This window comes from Rhineura floridana, chromosome 3, assembly GCF_030035675.1.
Source record: "Rhineura floridana isolate rRhiFlo1 chromosome 3, rRhiFlo1.hap2, whole genome shotgun sequence".
NCBI classification, from domain to species: Eukaryota; Metazoa; Chordata; class Lepidosauria; order Squamata; family Rhineuridae; genus Rhineura; species Rhineura floridana.
Genome location: NC_084482.1, coordinates 223,600,681 through 223,628,677, shown reverse-complemented (window position 1 = coordinate 223,628,677; position 27,997 = coordinate 223,600,681). Strand labels below are relative to the sequence as shown.

At 46.3% G+C, this 27,997-nt stretch overlaps 2 protein-coding genes across 4 annotated transcripts; both read left to right on the top strand.

The window, feature by feature from the left end:
• Positions 1-2: 2 nt before the first annotated feature.
• LOC133381752 (zinc finger protein 135-like) lies at positions 3-10,385 on the top strand. Of its 3 annotated transcripts, XM_061621161.1 has the most exons (4): positions 3-174; positions 906-1,065; positions 4,013-4,115; positions 6,925-10,384. In XM_061621161.1, the coding sequence occupies exons 3-4, from the start codon at positions 4,082-4,084 to the stop codon at positions 8,406-8,408; spliced, it is 1,518 nt and encodes a 505-aa protein (XP_061477145.1). In that variant the 5' UTR covers positions 3-174; positions 906-1,065; positions 4,013-4,081; the 3' UTR covers positions 8,409-10,384. The 3 variants fall into 3 exon arrangements, with proteins under 3 accessions (XP_061477145.1, XP_061477144.1, XP_061477147.1); XM_061621160.1 differs by lacking the exons at positions 3-174; positions 906-1,065 and adding an exon at positions 4,205-4,408 and having other exon boundaries at positions 4,029-4,115; positions 6,925-10,385; XM_061621163.1 differs by lacking the exons at positions 3-174; positions 906-1,065 and having other exon boundaries at positions 4,081-4,165.
• A 1,840-nt stretch (positions 10,386-12,225) lies between these two features.
• Positions 12,226-27,658, top strand: LOC133381754 (uncharacterized). The gene is made up of 9 exons (XM_061621165.1): positions 12,226-12,278; positions 12,582-12,748; positions 20,565-20,647; positions 20,947-21,073; positions 22,495-22,569; positions 23,431-23,511; positions 23,753-24,481; positions 25,720-26,016; positions 27,406-27,658. Exons 3-9 carry the CDS (start codon positions 20,573-20,575, stop codon positions 27,465-27,467), a joined length of 1,446 nt encoding a protein of 481 aa, XP_061477149.1. The 5' UTR covers positions 12,226-12,278; positions 12,582-12,748; positions 20,565-20,572; the 3' UTR covers positions 27,468-27,658.
• Positions 27,659-27,997: the final 339 nt, after the last annotated feature.

Here is a 27,997-nt window from a genome sequence, read left to right as displayed (position 1 = left end):
ACTCGGCTCCTTAACCCCATTGGAGGACTGAATGGCAGGGAGTGGCAATCAGCAGGAGGGAGGGGGACAATAGTGCAGGCGGGGTGGGGTCCCTCCTTCCCTCCCTCTCTCCCTCTCCTGGGAAAAGAAACAGGCTTGGCGAGGAGGAGGCTGGAGCGTGCAGAGGACAAAGAGGTGCAACATGCGGGGGGGATTTGGTATTTTGGGGGGGTGAAGGAAAAGGAGGGCAAAGCCCCACTCCCCCCCCCCCCGCTTTCCCTCCGGGTGTCCCCTGGTGCATGCAATCCATTTGCAAACTGGGGCCCACAATGCTGCAGGTTTCGCGTTGCAAGGTCCTCTTTGAAGCCGTAGACCAGGCAAGGGGGTGCAGCTTTGCAGAGGGGGCAGTTGTGTGCGTGCGATGCCCTGTGTTGTTGCTTTTGAGCGCCACCCTGGAGGAGGAGAGCTGCCTCTGCATTTCCTGGGCCCTACAAGGGGCTGATCATTTCCCCTCCTGCCGCGCTACAGGGGGTGGTGGGCTGCTGTGCGGGTCTTCCTGCACTGCTGCCAGCCTTGATTATGCCCGGCCTCGCCACTTGCCTTGCAATATCCAGGGCAGCAGGAACGTCATGCTATAGAGGCATCCAAGTACAATCTCTGGCCATTGCTCACGAGAACCCTGTAAGGTGGGCCAGGATGAGTAACTTGGGTAATGTAGAGGTTAGAGCAGGGGCGTATAACCTTTTCCCAGCCCGAGGGCCACATTTCCTCCTGAGCAGCCTTCTAGGGGCCGCATTCCAGTCCTGGGCAGGAGCAGAGGCAAAAGTGGGTGAAGGATTGAATGTGGCTCTTGCCTTTGTACAGTCGACAAGGTTTTGCACAGACTCACACACACCCTTCCATTTATTATTGAACTATGTCTGCAGAGACCTGGGTTCAAGTCCCTGTTCATGAGGGAAGTTCTGATGGTGGCCATAGCCCATTGACCATCACTCAGCCAATCCTATTTCACAGCGCTGGAGTCAAGATAAAGGGTTCAGAACCCATCATCAGCTCATTCAGTTGCCCAGACGACAACCCTATAAGGTAGGTGAGATTACTGTTAATCCTTCCACCTTGTACGCCAGCTACTCAATTTGGAACAGCTTTCCTCAGCCTGGTGCCCTCTGAATGTTATTGGACTCCCATCAGCCCCAGCCACCATGGCCAATAGCCAGGAATGATGGGAGTTGTTGCATCTTTGATACTCTGTTCATAGGGTTTTCGTGGTAAGAGATATTCAGAGGTGGTTTACCATTGCCTTTCTCTGAGTGTGGATGCATCTTAGTCTGGTGTTTCAGCTTTGACCATTCCACCTTGGGTGCCACTGCTGGGAGTCTAACCTCTTGGTCTAGACTCCTGACCATGGTATTCCCTATCTCTATGTATGGATGTGAAAGTTGGACAGTGAAAACAGTGGATAAGAGAAAGATCAACTCATTTGAAATGTGGTGTTGGATGACAGCTTTGCGCATACCATGGACTGTGAAAAAGACCAATAACTGGGTGTTAGAACAAATTAAACCAGAACTGTCACTAGAAGCTAAAATGATGAAACTGAGGTTATCATACTTGACACAACATGAGAAGACCTGATTCACTAGAAAAGACAATAATGCTGGGGAAAACAGAAGGGAGTAGAAAAAGAGGAAGGCCAAACAAGAGATGGATTGATTGCATAAAGGAGGCCACAGACCTGAACTTACAAGATCTGAACAGGGTGGTTCATGACAGATACTCTTGGAGGTCCCTGATTCATAGGGTCGCCATAAGTCGTAATCGACTTGGAGGCTTGTAACAAAGATAACAGATTTATTGCAAAATGTATTGTAAGATATAAGACTGTTGTTTCTCCTGCCACACACCTACCCCTCTGGATGTTGCCATTTATACATGAGAGCCCATACAACAATAGCTGGTTTTGTGCCAACCACATTGTGCCAATATTTTAGGGCTTTTTTTTCTAGACTGTCCTTCATGTTCTTGAACGGACAGATGGGCTTGTGTTCAAGGTGCAGAGCTGGCCAGGCAGGAATCTCCCATTTGTTTTTGTTTTTTTTAAGTGTTTTTAAATTTGTATATTTGTTTTTAATTCTTGTAAACAGCCCAGAGAGCTTCGGCTATGGGGCGGTATACAAATGCAATAAATAATAATAATTTCATATAAATATTAATATAAATTGGTTTACTTGATAGGTGTTTGGCCTGCAGAGATATCAACAATACCTGGCTGTGTTTACAGAGTTATTTGCACATTATATTCAATTGTTGTATAATTTGTGTATACACAAATAGTTGAGCTATACACTTGTACAGTCATTCACACATTCAACAAGTGTACAGTCTCTGTGTACCTGTGTTAACTTGTACAAATCAGCGAGTGTACACTCTTTCACCCAAACACTTAATACAAATGTGAAGACATTTTGCAAGTGTGTTCAGTGTTAACGTGTGAAGGAGCCTAAAATGTGGCTTCATTCAGAGTGCTTGGAATCTATCCTAACATTTTCCTAACTTGGGGAACTGGAGAAGCTAAACATGCAGTTTCCACAGACAGCGTTTCTGGCCTTCACAACAAGCCCACTCAAATTTTAGCCGGATGATGTAAGCAGGTATCCCTAGAGGCACGTTTGCATCGGCGCAGTGCGGCTAGGATGGAAGATGCTTCCAGCTATTCCTTGTGGTGTCCCATCTGTGACCTCCCAATTTCGTGGGAGGTCACATGAGATTAGGGGACAATCCCAATCACGTGTCCTGCTGTTTAAATGTGGTCAAGTTGTAAGTAGCTCAAACCTTTTCATTGCCCAATGAGCTGAACCGCACTGAACGCAGCTCGGTGTTCATCTCCCTGCATTTCCGATGTAGCTTGAAAGGCTTGAGGCTTTTCGCATCCCTCAGAATCTCTGGGGTGGAAGCATTTGGCCTCATCCACTCCCACCATTTATTTACAGTACACGCAAAACCTATGAACTGTCAACTTTCCAAAGTCTGAAATCGTTGAGGGCAAATGAGATGGAAGGGGAATCAAGATGGCTGGATTGATGGGGTTGGTGAGGAAGGAGGCAAGATCACGGCCAGCCCAGGCATGGAGGACTTTGTGGAAGAAGCTGGGGAGAGGTCTGCAAGAGATTGAGGGCCTAACCCTTAAAGCCCTTTTCAGGTCGAGCATCCTGAAGGCAACAGAGCATGAAGGAAAATGGCACATTTTATTTTATTTTATTTTGAATGCTTATTTATTCTGTATTTATTTAATGAAGTTTACATCTCACCCTTCCTCCCAGAAGGAGCCCAGGGCAGCAAACAAAAACACTAAAAACACACTAAAACATCTTAAAAACAAAAGGCTTTAAAATATATTAATGCAAAACGTCTTTAAAAAAAACATATTAAAACATCTTTTTTAAAAAAGCTTTAAAAGTATCTTTTAAAAAGCACTTGGTGTTCGCTATAATGTGGAGGCAGCTTTATAACATTTATATCCATGCAACCCAAAATTGGAGACAGGATGAAAGTCCTCCTGTCCCGTCTCTCTCCTCTGCAAGCCCTGGAGTGACCCCACTTGGCAGTTTCCCCACTTTGCAGGTACACGGTGGCAAGAGCAGTGAGGGTCCCGGAGGTGACTGAGGTTACATCTCCTCCGACGGCCTCACAAGAAGAGCTGTGGCCTGAGAGGCACCATCTGGATTGGCTCTTCCTTGGGTGTGGGGTGGAAAGAGCTGCGGGGCAGCTGCTCTGGATAAGGGGAGGAGAACTGGGGAGAGTCACAGGGGCTGCCTGGGTGCACCTCCAGCTCTGTGTTGAGTGTGGAAGGGCCTCTGAATGAGTAGTGCGACGGCTGCCAATTCTCTCTACTCCTTTGCATGGAGGCCACAAGCAATTAAATCAATGAATGCACACATACACCTTCCCTAGTGCCACTTCCCCTTTCAAACTGGGAGAATGGCACAAATGGAGGAATAACACCCTTCTCTTCCCCAACCCCTTCTCCTCCCAGGTTCTCTTGACCTTCGAGGAGGAGTGCCTTCTGCTGGATCCGGGCCCAAGGGCTCTGCACAGGGAAGTCATGGAGAAGAATTGTGAGATGATGGCCTCTCTCGGTGAGGACACTTTGTTGTCGTTGTTTTTTCTTGACTGATAGATACTGAAGGTAGGAACAGGATTTGTGCCATTTAATCCTACACTGCAGGGATGCTGTTATGGAGATGGGTGCCTGGGCCATGGCCCTGGATGTGTGGAGAGGGGCTGAAGTAGGACAGAACTTGCTCTGCATGGAAAAGATCCTGGGCTGAATCACTGGCATGTCCAGGGGAGGAAAGGATGAGGCAGCAACTGATGAGAGAGGCCGAGGCTAGGCGGATAGACCTGATAGAAGGCAGCTTCCAATCTCTAGGTATGGATGTGAAAAAGGCAGATAAGAGAAAAATCAACTCATTTGAAACGTGGTGTTGGAGGAGAGCCTTGCTACTACCATGGACTGCAAAAAAGACAAATAATTGGGTGTTAGAACAAATTAAACCAGGACTGTCACTAGATGCCAAAATAATGAAACGGAGGTTATCATACTTTGGACACATCATGAGAAGACAGGATTCACTAGAAAAGACAATAATGCTGGGAAAAACAGAAGGGAGTAGAAAAAGAGGAAGACCAAACAAGAGTTGGATTGATTCCATCAAGGAAGCCACAGACCTGAACTTACAGGATCTGAACAGGGTGGTTCACAACAGATGCTCTTGGAGGTCACTGATACATAGGGTGGCCATAAGTCGTAATCGACTTAGAGGCACATGACAACAGCAAATGTGGTTTTACGATGGGGGAAGCTTTGGAATGTCTGAATATTTTGTGGTCCAAAGTAACTAGTCTTCTCTTTTTTCCTGGAAGAAGGAGAAGGTCTCTTTATCCAGGACCTCAAACAACAGGTGACATTAGCAGGTAGATCCTTAGCTGTTCTTGGTCTGTCCTGCCGCTGGGCTTCCCATATGCATCTAGTTGGCCACTGTGAGGATGCTGGACTTTGCTCCGATCCAGCCTGGGTCTTCTTATAAAGAGGAGATCTGGCTTCCCCCTTGTTGAAAAAGAGGCTGCAGTCTCAAGCATGCTCAGTTGAAAGTTGACCGTGAAAAAATGACTGACACTCTTCAGGGCAATAATGTTTAGGATGGGAGCATTAATGTGAAATGTACTACTATCTCTGTTTGAGAAATGTAATATTTGGGATTTACTTTGCCCCTTTTGTGTCCTTCTACCAACATGCATGCATACATAAATAAATATATACATAATATATTTCTTCTGCTGCCACTGATTCATTGCAAATTCATCCTCACAACACTGAAGGTGTTAGTGGGAGGATTTGGCTTTGAATCTTAATACAATCCCCAGAAGAGGGGCTGACTGTTCAACCACTCTGGCCACTGGAGCTCTGACAGGGAAATAGAAGTCTCCTAACACCTCTCAGTGCCCTTCACAAACTACACTTTCCAGGATTCTTTGTGGGAAGCCAGGACTCTCTAAAGTGAAATAAAGGTCTGAGGTGGGTGTGGCCCCATGATTAGCCAACCCAACCAGCTGTGAGTTTGGCTTTTAGAACACTGACTGTTGGTTCTTACTGAGCATGCCCATGTTTATCATTGACTCCAATGCTAAATTTCTTAAATTAATTAAAAATCACCCAGACATATTTTTAACTTTTAAACTGCAGAAGATGAAGGTCAGAGTTTGGGGCAAGGTCAGTAATAGGACAATTAATTTCAACAGATTATGAAACCACTGACAGATAAAAGTCCAACAGGGTCTGGATTTCTTCCCTCTCGTTTAACACGTTTAACTCTCAGTTCTCTCTGTTTTGTGTATCACTATGAAAACTTAGAGGGTTGTTAAGCAAGCATTTCTGAGTTCAGGACTATACGTTTTGTAATGTTTTGTTTTGAAATGACCTTATGGGAAGCAGCAGAATGGCATGGGGGGTGTTTTCAATTTAACATTGCGGAATGTGAACAATCCACTCTGGCTATAGTATACAGCCAATCTCATGGCTGTATAATTCATGGAAGTGAAGGCTCTCCGAGGCTACTTGTCGTGATGGCTTTGTGCTACCTTTGGTATCAGGAATATGACAGCCGGAAAGTACTGTTGCCTTTCTGTCCCGTAAGGAGAAGAACCAAGTGACTGGGACTCTGGTAAAGGGAAGAGATGGGAAGGTTTCCGTTTTTTGTGAAGGGTTATAATGGGGAAAGGATAGCATTGCAAACCTGTGTAGTGTTGGTCTTGGGCCACCCCTCCCTTTGGGGGAAAGCCCATCTCTGAGTGCACAATGTTCACATGCAGAGGGCCTGAGGTTCAGTCTTTGGCCTTTGCGGAGCCCCCATCTGAAACCCTGCAAAGCCGCAGCCAGCCAGTGTAGACACTACTCACTCTATAAGGCTTATTCCTGTGTTCCTATATCTGACCATATCTTTTGACTGCAGCCAAGGAACCGCAGACCACTGAGTTGATCCCAATTTGCTCCCTTCTTCCACAGCCTTGCCACACTTCTATTTTACTTTCATTTTTTAAATTGTGTAATGTTGTTGAAACTTAAACCACAGTTCTTAGAACTCATAATTTGCCGCCCTGGGCTTCTTCCAAGAGGAAGGGTGGGATATAAATTTAATAAATAAATAAATAAATGGGAAGTTATCCCTAGATAACAACAAGAGGAATAGGGACCAGAAAGAAATTCAAGTGAGTGCAGCATATTCAGAAGGTAACCTCTGCTTCACCTGTGCATCAAGAGAGAAGGGGAGAAAATGGTGGGCATGCCAGAATCCAAAAACAACACACAGAGAGATGTAAATAGGCCCCATTTGTGATGAGATCTTTTGTTTCTTGAAATTCAATCATATTTTTCTCACACTCCCACAGATGATGGGCAGAACAATGGCAATTATAGGGAGCTAACTGTGGTATCATCTGAAACACCTATGGGTGAAGCAGCAGGAAAAGAGATGTTTGGAAATCAAAGAGAATCCCAAGAGTATGATGGAAAACAGTCTAAGAATGAGATGAAGAAATCCTCTGCTTTTCAGGATGCTGATGTTCATGAACCCTTGATCCTACAGGAAGATCACAAAGGAAACAGCAGGAAAAAATGCCAAGTGTATGGGAAAATATTTAGACATTGCAGAATCCGCACAGGGGAGAAACCATTTCAGTGCATGAAGTGTGGAAAGAGCTTTAGTCAGAGTGGTAACCTTACTGTACATGAAAGAACCCATGCAGGGGAGAAACCATTTCAATGCATGGAATGTGGAAAGAGCTTTAGTGTCAGCAGTAACCTTATTTCACATCAAAGAACCCACACAGGGGAGAAACCATTTCAATGCATGGAGTGTGGAAAGAGCTTTAGCGTCAGCAGTAATCTTACTTCACATCAAAGAACCCACACAGGGGAGAAACCATTTCAATGCATGGTATGCGGAAAGAGATTTAGTCAGAGCAGTAAACGTACTGCACATGAAATAACTCATACAGGGGAGAAGCCATTCAAATGCATGGAGTGTGGAAAGAGCTTTAGTGAGAGCAGTAAACTTACGATACATCAAAGAATACACACAGGGGAGAAACCATTTCAGTGCATGGAGTGTGGAAAGAGCTTCAGTGAAAGCAGTACCTTTACTAAACATCAAAGAACACACACAGGGGAGAAGCCATTTAAATGCATAGAGTGTGGAAAGAGCTTCAGTCACAGCAGTAACCTCAGGTTACATCAAAGAACCCACACCGGGGAGAAACCATTTCAATGCGTGGAGTGTGGAAAGAGCTTTAGGCACAGCAGTAACCTTAGTTTACATAAAAGAACACACACAGGGGAGAAGCCATTTAAATGCATGGAGTGTGGAAAGCAATTTAGTCAGAGCAGTAAACTTACTGTACATGAAAGAACACACACAGTAGAGAAACCATATAAATGCATGAAGTGTGGAAAGAGCTTTCGTCAAAGCAGTAAACTTACTGTACATCAAAGAATCCATACAGGGGAGAAACCATTTCAGTGCATGGAATGTGGAAAGAGCTTCAGTGAAAGCAGTACCTTTACTAAACATCAAAGAACCCACACAGGGGAGAAGCCATTTACATGCATGGAGTGTGGAAAGAGCTTTAGTCAGAGCAGTAACCTTACCAAACATCAAAGAACCCACACGGGGGAGAAACCGTTTCAATGCGTAGAGTGTGGAAAGAGCTTTAATCACAACAGTAAACTTTCTGTACATCAAAGGACACATACAGGGGAGAAACCATTTAAATGCCTAGAGTGTGGAAAGAGCTTTTGCGTGAACAGTAGCCTTAGTGTACATCAAAGAACACACAGGAGAGAAACTATTCAAATGCCTGGAGTGTTTAAATAAATTTAGTCAAAGCCATAAACTTCCTAAGCATTACATAACCTACACGGGAGAAACCAAATAAAAGCATGGAGTGTGGAAGAAACTAGAATTCACTGAGTGAATACAGCTTCATTGACAACCAAAGTCTTATTGTACATGAAAGAATCCATGTAGGAAAGACAGTAAAAATCAACATTGTTTAAAGAGGGACAAGAGTCTTGGCATTTGAAAATCTTACTGATGTATTATTGCATAAGCCGGCGTGGGAACTGGCCAGTGGACCTACCTTGGCCTGCCACGGTGTCCAGTTTGGCTTATGAGGCCATTTCTACCAAACCATGCCTACCAACCCACCCATCAGCTGACATCACTGGTCTTCGCTCCAAAACATCTCAGAGCGTGGAGGGTGGGCCTAAGAAGGCCTGCTCCCTCATTGGTTTTTTCTCCTCTCAGCTGTCCTTCCATTGACTGTCCCCAGCGCTTGTCTTTCCAATTTAATATTTAGCTCTTTATTTAAGCTATTTCTCATATTCCTTTCCCAGTGCTCGAAGCTGCTTAAAAACAGATGTGTACTAATGGAATGAAAGGAGAAGGCCCTGACCCCTTGAACAGCTACTTTAATTGCATGAACCGGGGGGGGGGCAAGCACAACCCCAAACAAGGAGCTTGTACCCCCCATTGCTGTACTCCTGTCATTAGTAGAGCATGTTCTCTAGACTGTGTGAGTTAGGATTTGCCATCCTGTTTTCAGCAAAGCCCTTGCCTATGTAACCCTTATAGCTTAATTTTAGATTTCCTTTAGGGACATTGCTCTTGTGTGCAACCCGGGGAGGAGGGGAGGCACATGGGAGGCGAAATGTTTCTACTCATCTCTCCTTAGTCATTCATAGAACAGAGAGTGGGGTGGACCTATGTGGGTGCCCTTTCCAGCCAATCAGTACCACACATTCTTCCTGTGAGTGTTCCTCTTTCCCAGATCATTCCCTCATTCGCAGAGCCCTTGCATCTGGCAAGCCTTCATTATGAAGAACTTCGTAAATTCATTGCCTCTTTTCACTGTAAATTTCTGCCGTCCGTCCCTTGTCATTTGTACATTTAAAGGTCAGCAAAAGGGTATCGGTGTCCTGGAAATGTATGATCACCTAAATATCTCTTTCATTTCCCTCCTCACATCGGGAAATTTCACTGTGCTGAGGCTCTTGCCAGAATAGCTCAAAAGGTGTGTTAATCTTTTTCTCCCATCTCATGTGGACAGCAGAATAAGGGGTGGTTTTTTTTTTCTTCTAGAAGCCATTTTGCAAAAATTTTGACAAACTTCCTGGATGGCCCCACCTTAACACTTTTAACACCTGTTCACTGTCAAGACGGCAGGGTTTACAGTCTTGGTTTTTATGTAAATTTGCAGGCCCAACTCAAGCATACGAGATGGTGTTTTTCATCTCTGCATTGAGGAATCTTGGGAAACCCAAGGGATGTCATTTCTCTCTGCACAAAAATGTTTCTGATGGACCCCCGTCTTGTCTTCTGTCAGAGGCTGCCCTTAGCTCCTGTGCTAAAGAAATCATCTAATCCAACAGACCACAGCCTTGAGGAACAAGGAAAAGCATTAATGTCCATTCTAGTTTTCCTATGTGTATCCAGGAATATTTTTAATAACACTTGTACAGTATTGTTTTTAAACTCTCCCAAACTCAGCCAAGCATCAGTGGGCTTTTTATCACTTTGGTTTAATACAGGGTTTGCCAAACTGTGGTCTGTGGGCCACCAGGAGTCTGTGAGATTTATTCAGGTGGTCTGCAGCATGTCTGTAAAAATACAAATTCTAAAAATACAGTTACAGTATCTAGTATAGCACATTGCTACAACAGGCAGAAAAATCACCAAGTGGTCTGTCAAGACCCTCATCAATTTAAAAGTGGTCAGGGGGGGACATTTGGGAACTTCTAGTTTAATCCATGTTGTAAATGTGCTAATTCCCATTAGATAATAAATTTTGTTTTATCTTTGTGTCTGTGTTAATTCTTGGGGTGCAAAACTCTACAGTGTGTCCAGTCAAAAGATCTCAATGTCAAAAGATCCTGTTAGAGCGGTACAACAATGGAACCGATGACTTAGGGAGGTGGTGGGCTCTCCAACACTTAAGAGGCCTTCAAGAGGCAGCTGGACAGCCACCTGTCGGGGATGCGTTAAGTTGGATTCCAGCATTGAGCAGGGGGTTGGACTTGATGGCTTTACAGGCCCCTTCCAACTCTTCTGTGATTCTATGATCCCTAAAATGGAGTGTCAGATTGCATGTGAGAATCACAAGCCTGGGAGCAAACTGCACACTTCGTAACAAATTAGTGAAGATTTGCTTGCAGACACGGTTTAGTTACAGGTTGGTGAAAAGATGCTACGTTAAATTGTTACGCCTGAATGGCCTCTAGAACTTATTACCCATGCTTAACCTTTTTGCTTTATTTCCCCCCCTGTATGTTGCATGTGTGCATGTTTGATATTGTTCTAATTCCCTGATTCATGCCTGATATGTTTTGTTGTCATACTGTTCCCTGATTCATGCCTGATATGTTTTGTTGAAATAATTCTGTGATGGACAGAAAACCTACGAAACGATGGGAATTTTGTAGGCTTCACTCTCTGAAAGTATTGTGCCTTCTCTCCCTGCTTGTTACTCTGAGATTTTTCAGGCAGTGTGCGACAGCCCTGCAGTGTAGTCTACCTTTCCATATACAGCTGTTGAAGGTAGGAGTTGTGGCTGATTTGGATTCCAAGGTTTACATTCCCAGGGATGTAAAACTCATCTCTCCTACAGTGCTGTGAAAAAGTATTTGCCCCCTGTCTGATTTTCACAGTGCTGTGAGAGACTGATCAGGAACTGCAGGAAGCGTTTGACTACAGTCATTTTATTTTTTATCTTAAAATATTTCTATCCCGCCCTTCTACCCCATAATAGGGCACTCAGGGCGGCTTACAAAAATAAAATACGTACGTAATAAAATTGTCAACAGTAAAATCAGAAGAAACATAAAAATAAATTAAAATACATAAAATACAACACACACACACATATATATATAAGGAGTGGTACTAAAGGGACTACAAAGGTAAAATTTAACTTAGAAGGCATACAATCAGTGTCATTGCTTCTAAAGGTGGCCTAACCAGGTTTTGAGTCTAAGGGGGCAATTATTTTTTTTTCACACAGGGGCATTGGGTGTTGCTTAACTTTCTTAAATAAATAAATATCAGAATTTTGTGTTACTTGTTCACTCAGGTTCCCTTTTCCCTAATATTAGGTTTTGTTCATAATCTGGTAACATTCAGTGCCACAAATATGCAACCGCGCAGAAAAGTAGACAGCGGGCCAATACTTTTTCACGGCACTGTAGATGATAGCCTATCAGGCTATTGATTACCAATTATCGATTATATTGATTTTTCCTCATTTTATGGCTGGAGAGCCTGCTTGTACTAAAAAAGGGAAGATGTTTTACAGCAGCCAGTCACCACCGGGTGTGCAGCGCCTTTCTCGGCAGTGGAACTGCTGTTGTCCTCTGCGACCCAGTCTGTCGCTCCATATCCCCTTAACACCCTTTCAGCGCCGGACAAAGAAGAATAGCGGACCCCAGGATGGAAAGAGCTGGAAGTGCGGGGGGGGGTCCAGTAGGGGGTGCCCACCCTCGTCAAGTGTGCCCCCCAAGGTTCCCCGGAGCAGCTGGAGCCCCCACCCAACAGCGGGGAAGGTCCCGCAGCGAGCGTAGACAAGGGAGAGGGAGAGACAGGAGGGCGCCTTTGCCCCCTCCCGGCCGAAATCTTCAGTTTTGCAGCTGGGAATGCTGTCACCATTCAGCCTTCCGGCTAGGTCGAGACCAGGCGCAGAGGACCCCGGGGGTGGGGTGCATTTGACCCCCCCCATGAATCCACAACGGGGGCGGGACAGAAGGAGGGAGAAAAAGAATTGGGGGGTGGAGGGAAAAAGAAGAGCCCCCCCCACTCTCCTCCCAATTTCCATCAGGGAATCCCCAGGCCGGGGGGGGGGGCTTGCTGCAAAGCGCGGCAGGAGCTGCGGCAGCGTCTCCCTTGCAACCCCTCCCCCCTCCATGCAAGTCCTGCTGCAAAGTGCCCCCCCCCACCGCGGCAGGGTCTCGGTGGCCAGATCCTTTGTTTTGAAGCCGCCCCCTCCCTTCCCTGCAGATCAACCCGCTCCCATTCCCCGCTGAATCGCCGCCGCCCGGCAGGGGGACACGCAGCCGGGAAAGGGGGCCTCGTCGGCGCGACGCTGGTGGCCCCGAGCTGGGCGAGAGACCTTTGGAGCCGGAGAGAAGACGGAGGCGTCGCGTCTGGGGAGGGAAACCGGCCTGGTGAGACGCGGAGGCGGGGCGTTGGGGGGAGAGTGGGGAGCCAAGGATGTGCTGGGGAAGAGAAAAGAGTCCCCCCCCCACATCCCAGTCCACCTCTTGGAATCCATAGATATGGGGCTGTTCAATGGGGTTTGCCTTGGCAGGAAGGAAGCAGCCTTATGGGGGTGCACGTTGGGGGAAGGGGGGGCTGTGATACCTTTGTGCCCCAGAGCTAGAGGAAAGACCCTAAAGCGGGGTGCTGAAACAGAACAGGCTCTTCCTGGCCTTCTGAAAAGACCCCAGACACAAGCTGGAGGAAATAAGTAGGGAAATGCCCCCTCCTCAGTTGGACTTTTGTTGTGGGGGGAGGGGCTTCTCCAGACCCCCCCCCCAATTGGGAGTGTGTTGGAGGGGAAGATCAAAGCCCTTGTTGCTGTTATGTGCTTTCAAGTCAATTACAACTTATGGTGACCCTATGAATCAGCGACCTCCAAGAGCATCTGTCATGAACCACCCAGTTCAGATCTTGTACGTTCAGGTCTGTGGCCTCCTTTATGGAATCAATCCATCTCTTGTTTGGCCTTCCTCTTTTTCCTCCCTTCTGTTTTCCCCAGCATTATTATACTTTCTAATGAATCAGGTCTTCTCATTATGTGTCCAAAGTATGATAACCTCAGTTTCACCATTATGGCTTCTAGTGACAGTTCCGGTTTAATTTGTTCTAATGCCCAATCATTTGTCTTTTTCACAGTCCGTGGTACGTGCAAAGCTCTCCTCCAACACTACATTTCAAATGAGTTGATTTTTCTCTTACCCACTTTTTCCACTGTCCAACTTTCACGTCCATACATAGAGACTGGGAATACCATGGTCTGAATGATCCTGACTTTGGTGTTCAGTGATACATCTTTGCATTTGGGGACCTTTTCTAGTTCTCTCACAGCTGCCCTCCCCAGTCCTAGCCTTCTTCTGATTTCTTGACTATTGTCTCCATTTTGTGTTAATGACTGTGCCAAGGTATTGATAATCCTTGACAAGTTCAATGTCCTCATTGTCAACTTTAAAGTTGCATAAATCTTCTCTTGTCGTTACTTTAGTCTTTTTGACGTTCAGCTGTAGTCCTGCCTTTGTGCTTTCCTCTTTAACTTTCATCAGCATTCATTTCAGATTACTGGTTTCTGCTAGTAGTATGATATTGTCTACATATCGTAAATTATTGATATTTGTTCCTCCAGTTTTCACACCTCCTTCATCTTGGTCCAATCCTGCTTTCCATATGATCAAAGTGGGGTGCATCTCAGCTTCTCTTGCAGGGTTGGCCCAGCGAAGGAGGGGTGCTGAGGGTCTCTCTCTGCTGGTCCTGCCAGCCTGGCTCCTGACCGGCCGCCTCAATGCTCGCCTTGGGAACATCCATGCCGGCAGGGGGCCCTCCTAGTTCTACTGAGGGTCCAAAATACAATAGCTGGGCAATACTCGCAACAATCCTATGAGGTGGGCCAGGTGGAGAGGCTGTATAATGAAGTGGTTAGTGCTGATGAGGGATTTTTTTTCCCAGCCCGAGGGTCACATTTCCTCATGAGCAGCCTTCCAGGGACCACTTTTCCAGTGGCAGGCGGGGCCAGGGGCTAAAGTGGGTAGAGCAACTGTTACATAAGTTGCATTTTAGCCATGCAGAAGTCAGGAGGTTCTTCTATACACATAGACACAAAATGAGCACTAGGGGAGGGTGCAGAGCACTGCACTTAGACCAGGGAGTAAAGATGTGAAAGCTTAGGGAAAAACTCAGGGAAAAACAGTCCACCCCCCATTATTTATTGCTTTTTTCCAGGCATTCACTTGTCCACCAGAGAGACCCAGAATCAAGTCTCCCACTCAGCTACGCAGCTCCCTGGGTGACCTTGAGCCAGTGGCTATTTCTCAGCCCAGCCCACCTCACTGGGTTGTTGTGAGGGACATTGGAATGTTGTGAGGTGGGGAACTTTTACGTGCCACTCTAAATTTTGGGTGCCCACTGTGAGTCATCTTGCACACATTGTGTGTATCATGTTATTATTAGTATCCCTTCCTATTTAATACTGAACTATGTCGAAAGTGTCTGAGGTTCAAATCCCTGCTCAGGAGTGGAATCCAAGTGGTGACCTTGGCATGGTGACAGTGTTGTGGTGAATTTTTGTTTGTGGGGACAGGTGGTCTTAGGCACTCTCCAGCTACCTTGGATGCATGTGGACCAGGGGTGTAGTCATCCACCTACACTTAAAAAAAAAAAAAGCTTTAAAGTGAGCTTCTATGCATATAAATTAGCATACACAACTTTTATGCAAATGTCTGTTCTCTTTTACCCAATTTTTTGGTGATGCCTAACTGGGCATCGTAATTTCGCAGGAGAGGGGAGGGGGAGGGTTGTCAGGTTCGGTCTGAACCGAGCTGGACTCATGCCTGACTGAATGAACTGGACTGACGTGTCAGTTAACCAGGGGTGTAGTCTTCCTGGGTCTTGGAGGCCTTAGACTCCTTACTTTTTTGGGAGCAGGGTCCCAGCATGGTCCCTATGTCTCCAGCATCCTGTGAGCCAATCAGCATGAAAGGGGAGTATGTTAGCTACTGAGAAGAGTCTTCTAACATGCTTCCTTGTCCTTTCCTGCTGCTTGGAGCTAATCAAAGTGAAAGGTGAGTCAGGCACTGAGAAGACTCTTTTCAATAGCTAACACTCTCATACTGTTTGGGCTCCTAGGGATGTTGTGGGGCAAGGTATTAACAAGGATCTCATGCTCAACCCAATAGCAAAAAGAGGGGGAGCGCATGGCTGTGACTATCATGAAGGGACCCTGTACTTCTGAATTTGCCACTACGGTACTGATTTGGACTCAAAAGAATGGTCTCCTCTCCTGAGGGGCCCCCAATGATGTCTGATTCGATTGCATTGCAAGAAGGTCACCTGTGCATGTGTCTTGCAATATCATCGCAGCTGAGATGACTAATATTAACTCCTTCAGCTACTTGTTTGCCAGGCCTTCTGCCGCCCCTTTGCTTCTGTTGCCATTTGAACCAAACAGAAGCCATTTCCAATGCTCATATTGGCAAGGTTGGAGGTTCTTCCAGGCTCGTACGCTAGTAGCCAGTCAACCACACCTTCACCCGTCTCAACCTGCAAGTGCTTTATGATCTGCAGTTGAGGCCTTCTTGGTGGTCCCTACATGGGATGAGGGAAATGGCAGAAAGGGCCAGCAAACAAATTTCTCAGTGGCTGCTCTTACAGAGAACTCTCTCCCTGTTGAGGTGTGTCTGGCCTGATCTTTTTAATACTTTCACGCAGTTGGTCAAGACCCATCTTTATTCAGAATCCATTTGGAGGAAGGGAGACCTGATCACTGCTGCTGTTAGAAACTTATTCACTCATTTGCTGTTGTGCATTTCGACGGGCTGTAATTTGTAATGGATTTTTATATATTCTTACCTATTTGTTTTTATTGTGCAAAAATACAAGAAAATCATCAATAATTGTTATGTGCCTTCAAGTCGATTACGACTTATGGCGACCCTATGAATCAGCGACCTCCAAGAGCATCTGTCATGAACCACCCTGCTCAGATCTTGTAAGTTCAGGTCTGTGGCTTCCTTTATGGAATCAATCCATCTCTTGTTTGGCCTTCCTCTTTCTCTACTCCCTTCTGTTTTTCCCAGCATTAGTGTCTTTTCTAGTGAATCAGGTCTTCTCATGATGCGTCCAAAGTATTATAAACTCAGTTTCATCATTTTAGCTTCTAGTGACAGTTCTGGTTTAATTTGTTCTGACACCCAATTATATTAACATCAATAATAGAAATGAACAATATTGTACCTCGCCCTCTTCTTTTCTCTCCCTCAGCAGTGGCAGCAAGGTGGGTGCATGCATGTGTGTTGTATGATTGTATATGCAAAAAGTGGCGCGTGCAGGAAAAAAGAGCTAAACAGCCACCATTTGCCACAGTTGCTTCCACTGCGGGTGTTTCTAATTTTCCCCACTGCACACTGTCCCACCAGAGAGCCTTCTCTGCCCCAATCTCCCACTCTGAGGCTCCTTCCTTCTCTGGCTCCCACTTGAGAAACCCTGCAACTTCCATCCATCCATCATTCTCAGAGGTGCCACATCCCTCGTTGCTGCACACATGGAGTAGCATTAAGCTTTTAAAGAGGGAACTGGGTCTCTTGTAAAAATAGCAATGGACTGCCTTCAAGTCGATCCCGATTTATGGCGACCCTACGAATAGGGTAAGCGGCGGTAACGCAGCCGAAGCTCTGTTCACGGCCGGAGTTCGATTCCAACAGAAGGAGGAAGTCGAATCTCCGGTAAAAGGGGTCGAGGTCCACTAGGCTTTCCATCCATCTGTGATCGGTAAAATGAGTACCCAAAATAAGCTGGGGGGTAAAGAAAGGCCCGGGAAGGAACTGGCAATCCCACCCCATATATACGGTGTGCCTAGTAAACGTCGCAAGACATCACCCTAAGAGTCGGAAACGACTCGCACTATAAGTGCGGGGACACCTTTACCTTTAGTATTCAGAGGGGGTTTCCCATTGCCTCCCCCTGAGGCTAGTCCTCCCCAGCTGGCTAGGGCCTGCTCAGCTTGCCACAGCTGCACAAGCCGGCCCCTTCCTTGTCCGCAAGTGCCAGCTGGGGGGCAACTGGGCTCCTTGGGACTATGTAGCTTGCCCACGGCTGCACAGGTGGCAGGGCACGCAACCCCTGAGCCACTCACTGTGGGGGTGATCTTTAGCTGGCCCTTGACACCCAGGAGACATGAGCGGGGATTTGAACTCACAGACTCTGGACTCCCAGCCAGGCTATCCTCCCCAATGAACGCTCACCTCTCCTAGGTCTTTGAGGTCATGCTAAAATTCTTCTTCAGGCTTAGACTGTGAATTGAAACATCGAATGACTTGGAGAGTCAGGCAGATGGTGGCCTCGTTGCAGGGGTTTAATGGCCATTGGCGTTACCATAGAGATGGCCTAGGCTGCATGCAAAGGCATCATTATGACATTATGACAGAAGCTCCAAGCCTCAGCAAAGGGAGGGGCTGTTAACCATCAAGCCCCAGCTGAGTGCTCTTGAGATGGATCTTCAGGACAGGTGATGAAAAGGTAAAATTTGGGGCTATATTAATTTACCTATAGGGAAACAGCTCTGGAACAATTTGCAGAGGAGGATCGCTCGGTCCTTATTTGTGTATCTTGTCAAGGAAACTGCGGCTGTTTCTGCATTTGGGGTCCCTTCGCATCTGCTTGTATTATTTTTTAAAGTGAAAATGTGACTATGAAATTAAACATATAGGCATTTCTGGGTCCAGTTCAAAGAATTAGTTTTCGTTGTTGTTATGTGCCTTCAAGGGGCAGGATAGAGAAGCAATCTCTGGTGCTGGAAGAAGTTTATTGAAAGCTTAACTCCTTGTGTGGGCCTGTTTTAGAGAATGTGCATTGCCTGACAAAGGAAAGATAAACAGATCCTCACAGCTCCTGACGAAGGACCAGTTCCGAAACGCATTGAGCTTTTAACTTCTTCCAGCACCAGAGCTTGCCTCTCTATCCTGCCCTTTGTTTGGGGCTGTTCTCTTTTGTTGCTGTTATGTGCCTTCAAGTCAATTACGATTTATGGCGACCCTATGAATCAGCGACCTCCAATAGCATCTGTCATGAACCACCCTGCTCAGATCTAGTAAGTTCAGGTCTGTGGCTTCCTTGATGGAATCAATTCATCTCTTGTTTGGCCTTCCTCTTTTTCTACTCCCTGTTGTTTTCCCCAGCATTATTATCTTTTCTAGTGAATCATGTCTTCTCATTATGTGTCCAAAGTATGATAACCTCAGTTTCATCATTTTAGCTTCTAATGATAGTTCTGATTTAATTTGTTCTAATACCCAATTATTTGCCTTTTGTGTTTAAAGCTTTGAATGCTGTCAGCTTCCTCCACCCCATCTGATATCTGACTTAGTTTTACGCTATTTTTTTGTTTTGTTTTGTTTTTCGTGTGTGCGTGCGTGCGTGCGTTGAACAATGTATGTTGCCTCCAGCAGCTGGAACGATGAGTATGGAATCAGACATTGCACTGGGGTGGAGCAGAGGCATTTGCAAGGAAGAATTGGCAGGCAGGGTTCACCCTTTCCCCCTGCAGATGTCCCAGTTGAACATCTGCCCAGATGGAGAGGAAGCAGGGATGGCCTCAGGGCATTTGCAGGAGGACATCAGGGGGCAGGTGACAGTTTTAACTGCCTGTGTGGCCCATTTGACCCTGTGTTGGAAAACACTGCATTTTTTGTTTAATTGGGAATGAGATGTTGAGCCATGCGGCTAATGTTGCTTTATGACCTGATCAACACTCAGTATCATGTCACGACATGGATGGATTGAATTTTTATTGCTTTCCCAAAGGCTATAGAATCTTCCTGTGAAGGAAGGACTTTGAATCCTAAGAATCTCTCTCATTCTCAGGCGTTGTCCTGATGTGTTATGTATTGCCTTCAGGTCGATTCTGTCTTATGGCAACCCTATGAACAGGGTTTTCATGAGGCTGAGAGGCAGTGACTGGCCCAAGGTCACCCAGTGAGCATTATGGCTGTGTGGGGATTCGAACCCTGGTCTCCCAGGTCATAGTCCAACACCTTAATCACTACATGACACTGGCTCCAGCTGATGTGTAATAGTGGTTTGTTATTACCAACCTGCCTCTCGGTTTTAGCAGAGCTTGGAGTCGGGGCAGATCCCCTGCTGCATTTACATCTCTTACATGTTTCTTGGTGAAATATCTGACTCCTGGTCCAGTCCTGCTTAAATTCAGAAGAAAACCTCTGCTACTCTTTCCCTTTATTCTATTTGGAGTCCCATAAGCCAGCATCAGGTCTTATTAGACCCACTGATATATTTTTGGATAGCTTTTGATTTGAACTTTTCAGAGTTAGGCATTATCTACGACTCAGTTTGATTAAACTTGAAAGCAGCTCTTCAAGGAAAAAGAATGTCTGCGTGTGTGTGTGGGGGGGTATAACCTATGAACCATTCTTAAGTGAGGTACCTTGTCAAAAGCGTTTTGAAAGTTTTAAGTGCACTATGTCCACTGGATCACCTCTGTCAATATGCTTGTTTATTTATTTATTCATTGTATTTGTATACCGCCCCATAGCCGAAGCTCTCTGGGCGGTTTACAGTAACTAAAACATTAAAAAAAAACATATACAAATTTAAAAACACACCTTTTAAAAACAATTTAAAACACAATTTAAAACAATTTAAAAACACAGTCTCAAACTTGACAGTCTCAAAGAATTCTAATAGGTTAGTGAGACAGGGCTTACCCTTCAAGAAGCCATGCTCGTGCTTCCCTTTCCACACTGTTCTCTCTTCTTTTTTAAGCCCCCTCCTGCACTGTTCCCCCTGCTGGCTTGCTATTTCGGGGAGATGAAGGGCAAGTCTCAGATCTGAGATACTTAGGGCTTACCTGTTAAAGGCTCTTTACGGGCAGAGCATCCGGAAGCCAACTGAGCATGAAGGAAAATTACACAGAAAAATTGCACCTCATTTCTTAATTTTGAGCAGTTACTGCTCTCAGAAGACTTGAGGCAGTTGATAATATTTAAAACCCTGAAATCCAAATCTGTATAAATTCCTCGCATCCCTTGTATCTCCCCTGCAGGCAACGGGATGATGCGCCTCGACAGCTGTTCTCCACATTAGAGTGCATTGCGGCAATAGCTGTGCCCTGGATATTCGGGGAGGGACTCCCTGCTTCACAGGGCATCTTGGCAACAGCTGTGAGAGTCCCAGAGGTGGCCTCGTTGACTTCACGCCTCCTCCTTTATCACCCCACAGGCAGCCCCATGGCCTCAGAGGCACCCTCTGGATCGTCTCTTCTTTGGAGTGGAGTGGGAAGAGTTGTCTGGCAGCCACCTCAGGTGAGGAAAGCAGAATTGGGGAGAGAGGAGAGGAAGAGGGGACAGCCTGGGTGCTTCCCTCTGTGTTGAGTGGGAAGGGCCTCCCCAAAGAATATGCCGTTTCCTTTTCTGGCACCGCAACATCTCAAAGTGACCTAGAAAGAGAGCTTCAGATTCTTCTCCTCTCACATAAAGCTTTAAAAACTGTAAGCCATTAAATCAAGAAAGCACACGTGCAACTACTCTGTTGTCACTTCCCTTTTCAAACTGGGAGAATGGTGCATGTTGGAGAAAGCTTCTTTTTCTTCTTCTTCCTCCAGGGTCTGGTGACCTTCGAGGAGGTGGCCGTGCATTTCACGGAGGAGGAATGGGCTGTGCTGGATCCGGGCCAGAGAGCTCTGCACAGGGAAGTCATGGCGGAGAATTATGAGACGGTGGCCTCTCTCGGTAAGGACAATTTCTTCCCCTTGGCTGATTGAAGCTGAAAGTATTAATTCGCTCTTTGTGCCATTTATCCGTGCCGTACAGGGAAGTTATTAGGGAAATGGGTGTCTGAGCCATGTGCCCTGGATATCTGGGGAAGGAGGGCCGCACCTCAGAGCAGAGGGTCCTAGGTTCAAATCCTGGCATCTCCAGGGGAAAAAAAAGAGGATCAGGTAGCAGGTGTTGGGACAGGCCTTTCTCTGCCTGAGATCCTGGAGACCCACCGCTGGAACAGTCAATGCTGGCTTAGATGAAAGACGAGTCTGCCCTGGTAGAAGGCAGCTTGCTATGTTCTTGGGGGCTTTTCAGTAATTCATTGCAAACGCTTGACAAGAGTCCATCCCTGCTGCCTTCTGCTGGCCCAGAGCCAAAAGAGGTACCTTGCAGGTGGAAAAGGAGAGGGCAGGTGCTCCCAAGCCCCAACAGAGCATCTTCTCCTGAATCCCCAGCAGGTAACTGGTTCTCTGCATCTTCTCCTTAGTAGGAAGGACATGTGGAGTCTCTCTTTCCCAACAGGGACTCTGGGACTTGTAGTCCAAACCCCCTGTGGGGAAAGATATTCCCCTGGTGCCTGGGAACACCCGCTGCCTCTCTGTCTCTCAGAGGTAGCAACTGTGCCCGTCTCGGTTCTGCAAACTGCCACTGCTGCCTCTTCCTGCTTTGATTTGGATTCCTGCATGGAGCAGGGGGTTGGACTTGATGGCCTTATAGGCCCCTATTCTATGATTCTTTGATTCCTACCTCAGAGGCAAAAACATGCGATCAGGTAAGGGAAGGAAAGATGTAGGCCTCATACCCGCTGGGAGTTTGGACTGCTAGTCCCAGAATCTCCAGTGGGAAACTTGACTCCCCCCACAGCGTTCCCACTGACAAGACACAGTCACCTGCCAGGGATCTGGAAGAATACTATAGGGCAGTGCCAACCTGGGTCATGCTCACAAGAATTCAGGGCAAGAGCTGGCTTGCTACGTTTCATGGGGTCACCCCCAACAGGCATTTCAAACTGAGCTTCATATCCAGTGAATGCATGTTCGCAAGGGCCGGACTGATCCTGCTGGGTCCACATAGCCGTATCCTATTCATGTGCAGGAGTTATAATATCAAAATTATCCCATTGTTTTCCTTAGGAACATGAGAATCTGCCATATTGAGTCAGGCCATTGGTCTATCTAGGTCAGTATTGTCTATACTGACTAGGCAAGGGATCTGCATGATTTCAGGCAGAGAACATTCCCAGCCCTGCCTGGAGACACCAGGAATTGGACCAGGCGCCTTCTTCATGCAAAGCAAATGCCCTACCATTGAGCTACCTACTAATGGATTGATTAGGAATGCCTGAGCATTTTCTGGTCAAAATTAACTAGCCTCATCTTTTTCCTTGCAAGAATCACACTTCAATTCCTGTTGGGAAGAAGAAGATCCATTTATCCAGGATCCCAAAGAAGAAGAGACATCAGCAGGTAGTTGCTTTGCTGTATTGTGGGGGCCTTTTGGTCTCAGAGAGAGCCAGTGTGGCATAGTGGTTAGAGTGTTGGACTACGACCTGAGAGACCAGGGTTCAAATCTCCGCACAGCCATGAAGCTCACTGGGCGACCTTGGGCCAGTCACTGCCTCTCAGCCTCAGAGGAAGGCAATGGTAAAAACCCCTCTGAATACCGCTTACCATGAAAACCCTATTCGTAGGGTCGCCATAAGTCAGGATCAACTTGAAGGCAGTCCATCTCCATTTTTTTTTTCTCAGAATGGAAGGATTTTTCAGTTCCTAATATCTTCTAGAGCAGAATGACCCATCAGGCTGTGAATTCTCCTAGTGGACACCTTACATCATTTAAAAAGGGGATCAGACAAATTCAAGGAAGAGAAGGCTTTCAATGGCTATGTGCTGTCCATGGAATCCGGGACACAGCAGCCGGAGAGGGCTGTTACTGGCTTTATGTCCTTGTGAACTTCACCTATGCTTCTGCTGAGACGCTGTGGGGATGCTGTACCAAATAAGCTCTTGGTTTCATCCATCAGGGCTCTCCTTAAAAAGGTTCCAGGCTGAACCTTTCCTTTCATCTCCTGTGATATTCTCCAGATTAAAATAGCTGGTGTGGCCTCCGCAGCACCACCAAGCTGAGCTTAATGTACTGTGAGTGCCTGTTTAAAGGTACCAGATGAATCCCGTTGGGTCCACAAAAACCTGTCCTGTTCATAAGTAAGAGATCTTGCCTTTCCCTCCTCTTGGATTCGGGGAGGTGTCACAGCAATGCGGGGGCAGAGGGGAGGCTAGGAATCTGAATGTTTTCTGCTCATAATTAAGCAACCTGTCTGTCTACAGTTCCGAAACCAGACCTCATCTCTTGGCCTGAAGAAGAAGATCCAGTTGGTCTGGGCTGTGAGGAATGGAAGAGATTGGCAGGTACCGATGTAAAAAAAAGTCTTGGGGTAGATTATAATGGCAACAAAACTAGGATCAAATAACTGCGGTTATTAGGCTAACTGGTAAGAAAATCCCAGTACAGAGCACCATCACGAACCCATGTAACATTGGTCTAGGGCCATCTGTGCTCACTTCGGCCTCTTCCACAGTCTTGATCCGTGGTGAGATCCTTTGGTTTGCTTGAAATTCTAACGTGATTTCTTCCCCTCCTCCCTCTCAGCAGTTGATAGGCAGAAGAATGAACATTCTAGGGACCCAGAGATGGTGCCATTGGTAATAGCCAAGCCTGAAGCTGAGAAAGAGATGTTTGGAAATCACGGGGGACTAAAAAAGTCTGAAAGAAACCAGTCAAAGATTGGGGGCAAGCAATCTTCTCCTTCTCAGACCTTGCATCAAAGAACACACGCAGGGGAGAAACCATGCAAATGCACGGAGTGTGGGAAGAGCTTCATCGACAGTGGAAGACTTACCAAACATCACAGCAGCCACACAGCAGAGAAAGCATTTAAATGCGTGGAATGTGGATTTCTGGCTGGACATTCCTATAGCTGTACAGGCAGACCAGGAGTGATCATGCGTGCACCCGTCGCAGCGCGAGCACCCCAGGATGCACCCATCATGGGGAAACACTGGAAGGTGGAGGAGACAAAGGCACTCCTCATCCTCATTAAAAACAGCCCTGCTGTGGGTGTTTTCATGGGCAGCTGCACTGCCAAAAACGAGGAGTACTGGGAGGACATCAGGGTGAAGATGCTTAGGCTGGGCCATAGAAGGACTACTTTTCAGCTGCGCAGCCGCTGGAAACTATTGAAGCGCACGTTCTTTAAAGCCAGAAGTGATGCTGAGCATAGGGGAACCCAGCTTGCGGACCCACCTCCTTTCTACACGTGTGTCGAAGAGGTGTGGGAAGCAGCTGGCCGGCCACAATTCTGGGACAGAAGGATGCCAGGTAAGACTTCTTTTTTTTAGAAACGCTCAATTTTTTTGAAAGTAAACACACTGTCCGTGCAATGCTGATATTGCACTGTCAGTTGAGTTGTATAACTGTTAACAATTGACTTAGATGGCATACAGCGACTGTGTACAACAAGCATTGGTAGCAAGCAGTGTCAACCTGTGGCTAGCCTACTATCTTACGCATTGTTTTATTTTGTTGTTATATGCCTACAAGTAGATTACAACTTATGGTGACCCTATGAATTTTGACTGTGAGCTGGGAAACCAGGGTTCGAATCCCTACACAGTCATGAAGCTCACTGGGTGACCTTGGGCCAGTCACTGCCTCTCAGGCTCAGAGGAAGGCAATGGTAAACCACCTCGGAATACCGCTTACCATGAAAACCCTATGAATATATCCAAAAAAGATTCATAGGGTCACCATAAGTCATAATTGACTTGAAGGCATGTAACAACAACATGCTTCTCCAGAGCTCTCCTGTAGACCCCGTGATCCTAAACTGTGCTCGTAGCCTCCATCCATTTGGCCCTTCTGCAGCCTGCTTTCAGGGGTAGTCCCCCCAAGCCATCAGGTCGTGTTTTTAATTCCCCAGTGTGCTGAGATGTTTTTGGGGTGGCTCCTCTATGTAGGAAGAGATGGTCCTCCCCCTCCATTCTCTACCAACAGGGGTTTGTTTCAAGGGTCTATCGTTCTAAGGCCTACCTTGTTTTTATAGGAGGGCCAGTGTGGCGTAGTGGTTAGTGTTGGACTATGACCTGGGAGACCAGGGTTCGAATCCCCACACAGCCATGAAGCTCACTGGGTGACCTTGGGCCAGTCACTGCCTCTCAGCCTCAGAGAGAGGCAATGGTCAACCCCCTCTGAATACCGCTTACCATGAAAACCCTATTCATAGGGTCGCCCACAAGTCAGAATCGACTTGAAGGCAGTCCATTTCCATATTTATAGGGTTTTCATGGTAAGAGGTATTCAGAGGTGGTTTACCATTGGCTTCCTCTGAGCCTATGGCACCTGGTATTCCCAGGCAGTCTCCCATCCAAGTACTAACCAGGCCTGACCCTGCTTAGATCAGGGTAGCGTGGCCGTAGACGCAATGTTTATTATCTCTATACAGTAAATATAACTCTATTGTGTTAGCAAGATATGCTCTTTGTCAAACCTATGCTATCATTTCTAAATACGCACATTACTTAAATTTGCCCTCTCTGTCTATATATATACTTACGCAGCATCACAGAGAGAGCTGCAGAGGCAGCGCAGGCGGTGCGAAGCAGTGGCGGTAATATCGGAGCGGGAGGTGGTATTGGCGGCAGAGGAAGTGGAGCCGGATCGTGCAGTACGGGATACCCCACTGCAGGAGATGGATGAGGGTAGTCCTCCTTGGCAACCACCCACACCACCACCAGGCACACCTCCAAGAGCACAAGAAGGCAACGGAGCACCACCTGGTCCCTGTGTTCTCCCAGAGCCATCCATAATGATGTTGAGGCACTTGGCCGGGCATATCCAACTGATGATGGAGAGACGTAAGTTAATGCTTTGTATGCTATTCCACAGATACTGCTCTGGTGTGTCACAGTAACTTACACCTGATTCCTTCACTAGCTTTCATGTTGATATCAGTCCCTCTCTGTATCTTCTTGTTGTTATGTGCCTTCAAGTCAACTACGACTTATGGCAACCCTATGAATCAGCGACCTCCAAGAGCATCCGTCATGAACCACTCTGTTCAGATTTGTAAGTCCAGGTCTTGGCTTCCTTTATGGAATCAATCCATCTCTTGTTTGGCCTTCCTCTTTTTCTACTCCCTTCTGTTTTTCCCAGCATTATTGTCTTTTCTAGAGAATCAGGTCTTCTCATGATGTGTCCAAAGTATGATAACCTCAGTGTCATCATGTTAGCTTCTAGTGACAGTTCTGATTAGTTCTAACACCCAATTATTGTGCCTTTGTTGTTGTTGTTATGTGCCTTCAAGTCAACTATGACTTATGGCGACCCTATGAATCAGTGACCTCCAAGAGCATCCGTCATGAACCACCTTGTTCTCTCTATCTATCTGTGTGAAATACGGTGGCTATTTCTGTCAGAATTTCAGTACTGAACAGAAATTTGAACGGCAGATTAATGAGCAAAATGTACATTAGTTAGTAAAAATTTGGTATAAACCTGATTTTTTCCCCTGCGAAGATGTATCACTGAACACTAAAGTCAGGATCATTCAGACCATGGTATTCCCGATCTCTATGTATGGATGTGAAAGTTGGACAGTGAAAAAAACAGATAAGAGAAAAATCAACTCATTTCAAATGTGGTGCTGGAGGAGAGCTTTGCACATTCCATGGATTGTGAAAAAGACAAATAATTGGGTGTTAGAACAAATTAAACCAGAACTATCACTAGAAGCTACAATGATGAAACTGAGGTTATCATACTTGACACAACATGAGAAGACCTGATTCACTAGAAAAGACAATAATGCTGGGGAAAACAGAAGGGAGTAGGAAAAGAGGAAGGCCAAACAAGAGATGGATTGATTCCATCAAGGAAGGCACAGAACTGAACTTACAAGATCTGAACAGGGTGGTTCATGACAGATGCTATTGGAGGTTGCTGATTCATAGGGTCGCCATAAGTCGTAATCGCCTTGAAGGCACATAACAACAACAATAGTGTTTTTGGTGTTTTGGGATCTAAAGGACCTAAAGATAACTGGTCCCCCATCTTGCCCATCTTTAAGAAGTTCAGTATCAACAACACACTACTGTCAAACTAACTGCAAAGATTGGAGTAGTGTCGCAACAGTTTTAGTTTGAACTTGCTCCACACATCATTTAAGGCACCATTGCTAAATGTTCTGTGACAACAGTTGCCTTTGAATGGTTGACCTATAATTTACCATTTTCTTTTAAACACAGAGGAGGAGATGGCAAGAGGTATTGCATCCATCCAGGAGATGTTGGGAAATGGAAGGCCCTAGAACATCATTTCATCACCACTTCACTGCCTGTGTTTCCTGAAGTAGAAATTGTTATTTTTTTTAATATACTTTTTTGGGGGGTTTTTTAATTAAAAAAGTATTTTACCAAACTGCATAATGTTTTTGTAAGTTGTCATACTGTCACACATGGGATCGTGGTGTGGTGGCAGGAAGTCAAGTGAGGTGAGGGAGTGAGGGAAGCAAGAATGGAAGTGGGGGGCAGGTAGGAGGTGTGGGTGGATGTTTATTGGGTGGGCGTGGGGAATGGGTGAATGGCATGCAGGGGGCATGGGCAAAGGGCAGGTGGGTGTCTGGTAAAATGGCAGGTGGGGTGGTCAAATGGCGAACAGGCAGTGCAGATGAATAGCAAGTGGGCAGGGTGGGTGAATGGCAAGTGGGTGGGGCAGGGAAATGCTGAGGTGAGCAAATGGCAAAGGTCTAAATGGGAGGAAAAGGAGGGGGCTTAGCCAGGCCTAAAGGGGAGCGGAGAAAGCAGGGGGAGGCTTAGCCAGGTCTAAAGGGAGGGGGGA